This window comes from Canis lupus, chromosome 11, assembly GCF_048164855.1.
Source record: "Canis lupus baileyi chromosome 11, mCanLup2.hap1, whole genome shotgun sequence".
Lineage (NCBI taxonomy): Eukaryota > Metazoa > Chordata > Mammalia > Carnivora > Canidae > Canis > Canis lupus.
In genome coordinates, this window is record NC_132848.1 from 23294712 (window position 1) to 23307546 (window position 12835).

Below are 12835 nucleotides of genomic sequence, written 5' to 3' on the forward strand. Positions count from 1 at the left end.
CAAAGTTGGAATAGAGTTGCCCACCTTAAACATAACAAGGGGAAAAGATTCAATATGGCAGCTATAGGTCCATATGACTATAAAAAGAAAGGATGATTTTAAAAAGCATTTAATAAATAAATAAATTAATTAATTAATTAGAAGCATTTAGAAGTCAAAGAGCCTAGTCTGGAAGAAGGTTACAGAACAAAATCCCCCCCTAAGTAATTTGTGCTATGGGCAATTTAATAAGAGCTTGAATTCCTAAAACCAGATTCACATATGAACTAATACAAGATAAAAAGTAAAACAGAACTGTGAAAACAAATCAAGAACAAGCAATATTACTGAACTAATAAGAAATTGCAAGTAGCAAGGAATGGGTTACATAGGTGAAAATCAAATTACTGACCTAGAAGTAAGATTGGAGTTAATTACAGGTGAATGGAGAAGGAAAAAACAAAGAGCAGGATAATAAATATTAATTACAATGATGGGCTATCATAAAAAATTGGTATTCCTGAAGTAGAAATTATCATGCAAAAAAGGTAGAAAGATGTAAAATTGAATCTTCAAGTATTCTAGGGAACATTGATACAGGACGGTTGATGTTCTGACATTTTGTAGCAAAGGTGTTGATGTTGCGTCTACTTCTTGGCCATTCTTGAGACTTCAGGTAACACTCCTTCATAGGAAGATTCCCCTAACTTCTCAGGTCAGCCTGGTCCCTGTTACACACTCTCAGAGCACTGTCTGCTTTATCATAGTGTGTATTATTGCTGTATTTTGTACATGCTTGTAATTATTGATTATTTGTATCTTTCTTCCCTACTAGACTAAAAGCTTTGTGAAGTCAGAGTGTCTGTTTTTTTTTCTATAATGTTCACACAATGTCTAGCTGAGTACCTGCATGTAGTAGGTACTTCATTGATTCTTATTTAATAACTAAGATAGTGGATGAATGCTATTTAATTACCATAGCCTTATATTTTAATACCTTGGTAAGGCAGTCCCTCCTCACTACTCTTCTCTTAGGTGAAGTGTGACACCCAAATTGATACTTCATGATGAAACCTATGTCCATTTGAATGAGATTCTGTTCAAATATGTTTATAATTTTATAAAATTCATTTTTGGTCTATTCTTTGTTATATTAAGAAACAATGAATTATATGTTCCTTAGTAACGTGTTTGTTTTTCTCCTCTTTTGAAACCTGCTAAGTTTGGAAGACTACTTGACCTCTGTCATCCTATTCATAAAAAATACCAGCTGGCTGTTACTAAACTCTTTGGCCGGTACATGGTTGCCATTGTTGTAACCTCTGAAAAGGTAGCAAAAGATTGTATTCGATTTCTGAAGGAAGAAAGAGCTGAACCAGAGACATTCCTTGCTCTAGATTACCTTGATGTAAGAAATCTGTAATGCTTATTAGTGCTTAATAGTGATAAAATCTTGTCTTTTAAAGTATGTCTTTATTACCTAAAACTATGGTAGTAATTGAAAAAAAGTCATAGTTTGGATGCCTGTTAGTCACTCAATCAGCAGGTGTTAACATATTAGTAGGCAAAGAATAAGAATTCTTTTTTTTTTTTAAGTTTTTTTTCCTTTTAATTTATTTGAGAGAGCAGAGTGAGAGAGAGAGCTCTGGCAGTGGTGAGGGGCAGAGGAGAGGAAGAAGCAAGTTCCCTGTTGAGCAGGGCTCCATCCCAGGACCCCAGGATCATGACCTAAGTCAGAGGTAGATGCTTAACTGACTGAGCCACTGCCTCAGGAATAAAATTTCTTGATTTAATATCATTTCTTCCTAATTTAGTTTTGCCGTAATTCTACCTTGATGACCTAGAGGATATTACTCTAGTGGTACACCAACCTACCAGCAATTTATTTTGTTCTATAGCAAACTATAGAACAGTTAAAACATATGGCCTGTCCATGAAATGCCAACCCTGGGTTTCGACTGTTAATTATGCAATCACCCCTTGGTGGAGCAGACAAAATTTGGGACCTTAAGATATGCATGAAGAGGCCTTAGAGTATCCAGAGTAAATTCCTGCAGCAGGAATTTTGCCATTATCACAAGTGATGTCCTTTACTGGTTTTTTATTGCCTACTAAAGAAAATGCTCCACTTGGTCCAGCTTTCAAGACTCTGAACTGCAGGCGACGTGAGCAGTGGTTAGAGCAGACATGCACTGCCCTGCATTTGACTGTCAGCCCTGCTTGTCGTTAGTTCTCATTGGTTTCTTCTCATAAAAATGAGGTCATGCCTGCTGTTCTTCAGTAATCATTGCAAACATCTTTTTTTAAAAAATCTATTTACAAACCCAGCTTAAAAATTAAAAGTCATGTCAAAGAGGGTCTGAAGGCTTTCCTGGTCATTTAAGCCTAACATGATTTTCTGAGTTCCATGACGTGCTATTCTTTTGACACATATGTAAATAGGTATTTTTTCCCACTAGATTTTCTGATTTTGAGAGTATGGAACACTTCTCATACATGGCTTTGTCCCAGCTAGTCAGTGGCAGAATTGAATCTGTAAATTATGTCTTCTGTTTTTTGCTGAAGTGTGTTTTCTTTAAATATTACATGAGCCACTGTTGGGATATAATTCATCAGATTCTGGTCAAAATTTTACTATGTATAAGTACATTCTGTAGTTTGTTTTTTTTTTTTTACTAGTATGTATGCTTTTGGGAGATGTACTGTTTGGTTTTTATTTTAGAGTATCTAATATATCAAATATTTTTTAACCTTTTAGATTAAGCCAATCAATGAAAGATTAAGGGAAATTAAAGGCTGTAAAATGGTGATTGATGTCATAAAGACTCATTTTCCTCAGCTGAAGAAAGTAATTCAGTTTGTGTGTGGAAATGGCCTTGTCTGTGAGACTGTGGAAGAAGCAAGGCATATTGCATTCGGTGGACCTGAGAGACGGAAAGTAAGAGGCTTAGATCATACTTTGGGGTAACTCCTCTAGACTGTATCTTGTTTTCATTATTTCAAAATTTTAATCTGCTTTGTCTTATTTGTATCAAGTATATTTCAGGGACTTTAACCTTCTGACTATTATTCCACTTCTAGAATTTTCGCTGTTTTAGGATGTGTAGAACATTTGAATAGATGTCACATTTTCACAGAAATCATCCAATGTCTTGAATTTGTGCTCTTGGTTTTCCATGGACTTGATTATCTTTCTATAGGTTTGATATCATGTTTTAGAATTTTTAAAATTCAAATAGTGCAAGTTAAATCACAAAATGGTATTTTGGCTAAATTATGAACTACATACAGTATTTATAAACTATATTAGATAAGCTTATCTTATATAGTTTGCAGCAGCTTATCTTATATATAGCAGCAGTTCTGCTAGCTATAGTTTGGTCATCAAGATTTTTATGGTAACTCAATTTTAAAATATTTTTAAAATTTATATAGCAAAAATTTAAAATATGGAGTCTATTTGAATACATGTGATTATTCCATCCCTTCTCCTTAACCGGAGAAACAGTTATTTGCTTCCTTTCCCATAGACTGGATGATTGTTACTCAAAAAAGTGAATAGAAAGATCTATTTATGCTTTGCCCTTTTAATATGATGTAACAAAAAGCAGATTCAGAAAAATGTCGTTAACTAGCTAGTAATTTATGAAAAGATAATTTTTCCAAAAACTACACACATTGAACAAGAGAATAAAATGCAGGGAATAGTAAGCTGAAAAAACAGTACCATCTGGAATAGAATATGGTTGAATCTAAACTTCATACCTTATATCGGAATACGTTTTTGATGGCTTCAAAACAAATGTAGGAGATGAAACTGTAAGTATGCTGAGAGAAAGCATGGGAAATTTATTCTTAATGTCAGAAATGGTGAGACCATTTCAGTATGACAAAAGTTATAAAAGATGAGTTACATTCACATGAACCTAAAAAAATTCTGCATGGCAAAAACACTGTAAGCAAAAGCAAAAAACATGGAGAATGTTTACAGCTCACAGTAAAGAGCAAATTTTCCTGCAAATCAGCGAGGTCCAAAGTAGAAAAATGGACAAAGGATATGAATAAGCTTATTTTCATAAAAGGAAATATAATTGTTCTTAAATATGAAAGCTCATCGTCACTTAAAATATAGGAAATTACCATTAAAATTACACTGAAATACTTTTTTTTGCTTGTTTCCACTACATTTATTACTAATATAAAAAAATGTTAAAAAGAAAAAAATTCATTCTCAGTTCTCCAATGGCTCTCATCCTTCCCTCTTGCCCATACAACTCCTGATCCATTTCCTCGGGGCCAGTGCAAAACCAAACCTGTTCACTGCTGTTTTCACAGAAAACGACCATTGCCAGGGATGTAGGGAAGAAGGTTAGACAAGGGCAACAGTACCGTTCAGGTTCCACCCCAGGGTAGGCCAGGTGGAGATTCACAGAATTCAGACGAAAGGGCAGTGTCTGTGGCATCATTGTGACTTCCCAACACTAGAGTAAGTTTTCTGCCAAATGAGTGAAATACTATTTTCACCTGTCAGGTTGATCAACATTAAAAAGTTTGTTAGGCAGCCCGGGTGGCTCAGCGGTTTAGTGCCGCCTGCAGCCCAGGGCATGATCCTAGAGACCCGGGATCGAGTCCCATGTCAGGCTCCCTGCATAGAGCCTGCTTCTCCCTCTGCCTGTGTCTCTGCCTCTCTGTGTGTGTCTCTCATGAATAAATAAATAAAATCTTTAAAAAAAAAAAGGATTGCTAACACTTTATGAGGAAAGAAGCCCTACCATTTACTACTGTGAGAGTATGAATTTGTACCAGCTCCATGTAGTACAGTTCTTCCAGTTATAGTTTTTGGGAACTTCACATACAGATAAACTCACATGTAAATGAAATGATATATGTATGTACAAAATTTATTTATTGAACCATTTTGTGTAACAGGAAAAATTGGAAACAATCCAGACAAGCCTAGTTCAATAACATTATAGTGCTTTCATAGAATGGAATACTATGCAATCCTAAATAAGAATAAATTTCTTTATATACAAGAATGAGGCAGTCTCCAAGATCTATTCAATTTTTTAGAAAGTAATATGCAGACTAGTGTAAGTATGCTACCATCTGTGTAAAAACAATGGGGAAATAAGGGATGATATCTGTATCAAACATTTTGCAAGTGTTTATGCAAAAACATTTCTGGAAGCATCTATAAGAAATTCACACCTTTGATTACCTCTTGGGAAGGCACATGGGTGGCAACAGCCAGGGGAGTTTTTCACTCTACAGTCTTGTATTTTTTGGACTTTGAAATATGTGACTGTCTCATCCATTCAGAAACAAAATGTTAAAGTATATTATTTTTTAGACCAATGAAAGGCAACTTCAAAATTATGTATAATCTACATAATACAAAAATTATAGGAGAATTATAGTTAGCAGTTTGTAACACTGAAATACTATTTCTTGAGACAGTTGAAGTTGATTCAGTGGAATGATTGATAATCCTGCAGAAAACATTTTTAGTGGCAAAGAATTTTTTTCTACCCCATACCATACTTTCTCAAACTTTTATTTAATGTAATTTAAAAAATTCCTCCACTCCTTATTTTAAATGAAATCCCAGTTGCATCAGCCAGGTTATTTTTCAGGAATGTAACCCTCAATGTGGGGATAGGATTACTGCCCTGGCCAACTAATGTAAGCTGTAAGTTAAGGAAATTGCATGCTGGAAATAAAAATTATAGTCCTTCTGGAATAAGAATTTGACTGCAAGTCAAATGAAAATAGGTTATCCAAGATTATATTTACCTTTAGAAGAAATGAGTTGTTTTAATAAACACAGGAACTATTAAAACCCCTAAGATCTATAATTCTACAAATTGTTACTATGTTTTTGGCATTGAAGGAGATATATATAACATGGTGGTTAAGAACATGGCCATTGATATTTGACCAACTTGGACGAGAGTCCCTGCGTATGGCCTTAGGCAAGTTACCTAATATCTTTTATCCCCTATCTATAAAATGGAAATAATATCTACATCATAGGCTTGTGAACATAGAATCAAATAGCATATATGCACTACGTCGGGCACAGTATATGCAATAGTAAATGGTTGCAGTAACAACAGCAACAGCCAGGCAAGCAATAAAGTAAAAATAACCTCAGAAAATCATTGTTTGTACCCCCTGCTTAGAGAGGAGAAGTTGATTTTTACCTGAATACAGTGGCTGGGAAGAGGGTGCTGTCATGGCAATCCTATGCACAGTGTGGCAGATTCTTCGTAGCTGAGTTCTTGATACATTTCTCTCCAAGCCAGGCCCACTGAGGTTCTTCTTCAGCATTATATTTGATTTTTATATATCAGAAATAGAAGTTAATAAGTGTGCAGTTTAGAAATTTTGGAAAATAGAGCTCAAAAAGGGAAATGAAAACCATCCCTAACTTGTCTCCTAGAATAGAGTTGAAAGAGAAGATATTCGGACACATGTATATATATTCAAAAACTCTTCATTGTTTACCTGAAATTCACATTTAACTGGGAATGCCATATTTCTGTTTGCTAAATCTGGCAGCCAGACCCTGGAAGTGTCTAGTGTGTACCATGGTGTCTATGCCATATAGTTAAAAATCAGCTTATCCCTTACCTTTTCTAAGTTTTGTTTTTACATAGTTGGTCTTTACTATGAAACCAAGTATGGATTTACTTAACCTTTCTTCACTTTTCTTGGTGGTACCACTTCTGTATTTTAATTTTAATCTGGGATTTATTTTGATTTGCATTAGTAGCTGTAGCTGTTAGCTTTCCCCCTAAATAGTTAATTGCCTGTGCTAATATCATATATTGAATAATCTTTCTTAATCTAACAGCTTAATTGAATTCTTTTTTTTTTAACATTTTATTTATTTATTCATGAGAGACACAGAGAGAAAGAGAGAGGCAGAGACACGGGCATAGGGAGAAGCAGGCTCCATGCAGGGAGCCCGATGTGGGACTTGATCCTGGAATTCCAGGATCACACCCTGGGCCAAAGGCAGGTGCTAAACTGCTAAGCCACTCAGGGATCCCAGCTTAATTGAATTTAATGATTTCTCATTATAATAGTCTGGATTATTATACTTGGTTCTTTTTTCACCTAGTATAATTTCGTATCTCTACTATTTGTAGTTATCTTACTGCATATTTATGTTTATTATAATTTATAAAATCTAGTTTCTTTCAGAAAATAAGATATATGTTGTAAGTAAGTAAAATATAAGCCCACAAGCACTGTAAAATCAGTATGTCTAAATTTATGTTCTTTCTAAATATTGATCTCCTGTATTTAATTTTTGGTACAACTCTTCTAGCCATATGAAGTTCTGGTTTTTCCTCAGGGATTTCCATGTAATTTCTGTAATCCCCAGAGGATTATAATTGCCTGATTATATGTCCTAAACATTTCTCAGATCTTTTTCCGTTTCTTCATCCTCGCTATTATTGGCTGATTTCTTACCATCACTTCTGGCTCACTTGAACCAATCCATTTTCCAAATAGTTGCCAGAGTGGTCTGTCTGTTAAAAGCACCTGTCTGACCACCTCTCAGTGCTATCACACTGTTCAGTGCTAGTCCGCCTCCATGCTCTCCATAAACCCATCAGTCCTCAATTGTACTCCTTCCCCATTCTTCCTAAGATGCCACACAAAGGGCTCTACAGTCTGCCCTGCCTGCTAGCCTCACCTCCAACTGATTCCTTAACTCTCACTTTACTTGCTAGGAATTCCGAACTCTTTGTTCCCTCTTTCTCCATCCCACCTCTGTGACACATGCATACACACAATCTGTTTATGTGTCTGTGCCTCATAGCCAGTGGCCTGCCACTACCCTTTTCCTGGTTATTTCCTACCTGTCTGTTTTGGAGACTGCAGTTGCCTCTGTATCCCTATCCCCTTTGTCCTTGCTAACAGAAACCTGATCTTACTGTGTTAACTAGGAGGGGCCCCTGCAAGTAAATGGCAGTCATCAAAGATATGCCAGGAAAGTTTATTAATAGAACCCTTTTACCTTCTATCTTAAAACGTAGACACAATAGCTAGAGCTGTAGGATTCTCCTGGACTACAAAATGACTTTGAAAACTGTCATATAAGAGAATACACACGCATCACTAGTGACACATAGTCACATAGTAAAGTAAGCTTTATGGAGAACTTAAAAGCCTGTGTGGATCTTTACCTTTCATTCAATAGGGGTGTGGTTTGGCCAGTCAAAAATAGCGTGAGCTAAAAGTATTCCAGGAGAGGGATGCTGTCTCCATAACACTTTATTTTTTGTGGAGATGTTGGAAGAATCAGTGAAGTGTGTAACAGTAGGCTTCCTGGTCAGGGAAACTCCCTTCCCAACCAGAGAGAGCTTCCCATCAGGAGCTCAGTTTCTATTGCCTCTGCTGTTGCTGCCCAGTAAAGATCTAGTGTTTGTCCAAAGAGCCATTTCAGACCCAGTGACCAAACTCACTGCCAAACTAACAACTGGGAGGGAAGAGGGCCCCTAAGACCTTCCAAAAAATAAAAAGGCTGTCTCCCTTGAAGAGTAATCCAAATACTAAGGATGATAGAGCAATATTATATCAGGAGTCTGGGTTTGTTAATTATGGAGCCACATACAAACCCTTTAATGTGTACCTTTGTAATTGTGAGAGAGAAATAAACTGAATTTTCTGCTAAATATAGCTACCTAGCTTCTAACTAGTTCTTCTGATATGATACAGTGAATACCTTCCCCTCTTCAGGAAGCCTTTTATGGAGTGGCTGGGTGAGGACCCCCCCAATTTTATGCTTCCAGATTGCTCTGAATATGACTCTGGCTTTTCATCACTTTATGTTACAATGATATGTTTCTTTTCCCACTAGCATGATTGACTGAGGGCAGTACCATTTGTCACTCCCATTGGTCTCTCTAGTCCCCAGTATAGAATGCCTCAAACACAGTAGCACGTGGGGAGGGTTTGTCTGAATGAAGGAATGAATGAAACTCCTATTTGTTGGCTTTTTTTTTTCTTCCTAAACTCATGTTGCATGGTTTTAGTCTTCCAAACATGGTCCTCTCCTGCTTTCACAAAATAATTACAAAACATTTACAAAACATTAAGAATCATGTATCCTATAAAGCATATATGTAATCACAGGACTATAAACTTGAAGCTATTTTATACCTTTGACTCCATTTAAATTTTTTTCTTGATCACAGTTTCATATGCATCTTGGAGAAGGTGCTATGTTTGCTGTCCTAAAGTTGCTAAGGCTGTTTTCATAATATGCCATTGACATGTGATAACAAATCTTCAAAATACAGGATTATATAATGCAAGCTTTTTGATACTAAGTACAATACCCTTGGTGTTTGCTTCTCAATATTGAACATGTTTGGAACTAATATACTATTTATTTTTAACCTTTTTAACTGCTGCTGGTTTGTTGTCTAGAATTGCTTTGGGCCTTAGCAAAACAGAATGTTGTATTTGTGGTTTATTAGCTAGTGTCCCTCTTTAAGTGAGGTATTTTATTAGTGAATTTCAGTATGTACTTTACTCATCTATAAACTCTCAGCTATAAAAATTGCCATTTTATATCCTATTTTTATCTTCCTTATGTGCATTTCTCCAGGATAAAATGTTTTTAATTTTACAGACAGTAGCTCTTGATGGAACATTATTTTTAAAATCTGGGGTGATCTCTGGAGGGTCAAGCGACTTAAAATACAAGGCTAGATGCTGGGATGAGAAGGAGATAAAAAACTTAAGAGACAGAAGAGCCCAGCTGATCCAAGAATTAAAAGTAAGCCCATGCTGTAAAAGTTGTGGAATACTAAGTAGAATAATTGTGTTTTTAAACTAATTTTTGTGGTAATAAAAGTACCATGTTTATAGTTTAAAAAACTTTAAGTAAAGCAAAACAGAATAAAGTAAAAGATAAAAATCTTTCTCTTACCTATCCTCATAGCTCAGTGATATTTACTAAACATCGTTTGATATATAGCGTCTAGGAATTTTCTTTGTATATGCAACCATATGTATTATTTTTCCTGTTTGCTTTATGATGGGATTTTGCTACAAATAGTGTTTACAAGAAGCTTTTTCATTTAACATTTTCATCTTAGCATACAGAGAACCACTTATTTGTAATGAATCCTGCCTGGTATTTCATTGTAAAAGTTGTTTACTTAACAGTCTCCAATAATGGACATTTTGGGTTTTGCTGGACAATGGACATTTTGGGTTACAAATGAGGCAGCATTAAACATTCTATAGAGAAGGAGAATAACACAGTACCTAGGAGTATGAGTTGTGTAGCCACACTGCTGGACTTTAAATCCTGGCTAACCTACTTACTAGCTACTTACTAACACTATGACCTTGGGCAAGTTACCTAAACTCTTTGTACTTTAGTTTTCCCACCTATAAAATGAGTATAATAAAAGTACCTTCCTTTTAGAGTTATTTTAAGGGTTAAATCATGTAATCCAGTTAAAAAAAAAAAAAACCGTGACTGGCATGTGTGAGTACTATATAAATATTTGTTGTTATTATTTAAAATATCTTTATTTGTATAAATATATCTCTTAAGATGAATTCCTATATGTGGAATTTCTGAGTCTAAGGCTATACATATTTAAACTATTAATAGGTGTTGCTAAGTTCCCATCAAAAGAACACCTGTAGTAGAGTGTGTATGCCGCTGAATTGCAACATGAGATATTAGAAGATATTTCCATCTTTACCAGTCTGATTGGTAATATATATATGATATTTATATATATTTATATTTATATAAATATAATCTAATTGTTTGAGTATGCCTTTCTTAAATTATATCTGAGATTGAGCATTTCCCCTTGTTTTATTGGTTCTTGGTAATTTTTTCTTCAAACTTTATCTCCTATGTACATTTTTCTATTAGGCGCTTATTATTTTGCTACCTACTCTTAAGAATTATTTGTATAATGAGTAAATTTGTTCTTAATCATATATGTTGTAAATAATATTGTTTGACTTTTCATTGTGTTGAGGTAGAATTTATATACACCACCTACTTTAAGTGTGTGATTCAGTAAGTTTGGACAAATGTATGTAGTCATTTAATCACCCCCACAATCACAGAACATTTCCATCCCGCCCTGGTTTCTTTGTAGTCAGCCTCCTCCCTGGACCCTGGACTGAGAGTAGGGATAACAATAATGCCTCTTCCATAGCACTGTTGAAAGAGTTAAGTAGGTTAATAATGTAAACTTGATAGAACACTGGTAAGTGCTCAATAAATGTGAGCTATTATTTAGAATATCCATGAAACACTTTTAAAAACTGATCATATGCTTGTCCATAATGGAAACCTCAGTAGCTTTTTAAAAGGTCATCTTGAGTGGATAAAGAAGATGTGGTTTATGTATACAATGGAATATTACTCAGCTATTAGAAATGACAAATACCCACCATTTGCTTCAACGTGGATGGAACTGGAGGGTATTATGCTGAGTGAAGTAAGTCAGTCGGAGAAGGACAAACATTATATGTTCTCATTCATTTGGGGAATATAAATAATAGTGAAAGGGAATATAAGGGAAGGGAGAAGAAATGTGTGGGAAGTATCAGAAAGGGAGACAGAACGTAAAGACTGCTAACTCTGGGAAACGAACTAGGGGTTGTAGAAGGGGAGGAGGGCGGGGGGTGGGAGTGAATGGGTGACGGGCACTGGGGGTTATTCTGTATGTTGGTAAATTGAACACCAATAAAAAATAAATTTAAAAAAAGATTAAAAAAAGAATAAATAAATAAATCACAAAAAAATAAAATAAAAGGTCATCTTGATTATAATTTAATGAAGTTAGAAGTAATGACTAAAAAGTTTTTGTGTGCATAGAAATTAAGAAATGGACTTGTAGATAGCTTGGGGATCAAAGAAGTAACCAAAAGGCAAATTATAAAATGTCCTGAAAGTGGTAAATGGAAAGTCTTTGAGACACACAAAAGCATCAAGAGGAAATACCTTCATTATTAAAGAAGAAAGATGAGATATAAGGGTATTTATTACTTAAGAATCTCTTGCTCACTTTCTCAAATAAAATCTTTAAAAAATAAGTAAATAAATTCCAGATAGATTAAAAACCTGAATGTAAAAAAAAAATTAAACGAGGATAAGAGTCATTATATATGTTTTTTGAAGTTTAAAATGAAGACTAGTTTCTGTACTATGAAAGATCTCTTCACAAGTTGACATGAAAAGGACTTTATGATAGAACATCTGGGAAAAGGATAAGATTAGACAGTTTGCAGGAAGAAGTCCATTGGCTAATACACATGAAAAATTGCTCAATACAGAGTATAGTACTCAGGAGAATACATGCTAAATTCATTGTACTCCACACCTATCAATAAGGCTTGGAAAAATATGTAAATGCTGGTGGAGATGTAAAGAAACGTACTCCTACACTATTTATAGAAACGTGACTTAATACAGCCATTGGAAAGCAGTGGGTAGCAGCTATTAGACGCATGAATTTGAGCCATTGATCTCACCCTGGGGCACCTACTGCATGGAAATGAAAACACATAAGCCTGTTGTTGTAGCCCTGTTAGTAATGGCAGAGACTGGACAAAGCAAAGGCCCATCATTAAGAGAACAGTTGAATAATTTCGGTACACTTACACACTGGAATAAAATACAGCCATTGAAGGAATCAATTTAGAGCTTTATCAGCTGACTTTTATGAGTAACTGAATGAGTAAAACAGGAGGCAGAAAAGCACATTCAACCGGATTCTAAATTTGTAAAATAAGAGTGAAAAAAACCACATATAGGTGACTATGTACGCATGTATTCATAGAAAGACTAGGA

At 35.0% G+C, this 12835-nt stretch overlaps 1 protein-coding gene across 1 annotated transcript in view; it reads left to right on the top strand.

Annotated features, from left to right (window-relative positions):
* The window catches only part of SMC1B (structural maintenance of chromosomes 1B), a 71412-nt gene that overhangs the window by 30744 nt on the left and 27833 nt on the right, over positions 1 to 12835 (top strand). Inside the window, exons 10-12 of the mRNA XM_072843551.1 lie at positions 1202 to 1387; positions 2738 to 2917; positions 9635 to 9781. Coding sequence (XP_072699652.1) covers positions 1202 to 1387; positions 2738 to 2917; positions 9635 to 9781 — 513 coding nt within the window. The remainder of the gene's footprint in view (positions 1 to 1201; positions 1388 to 2737; positions 2918 to 9634; positions 9782 to 12835) is intronic.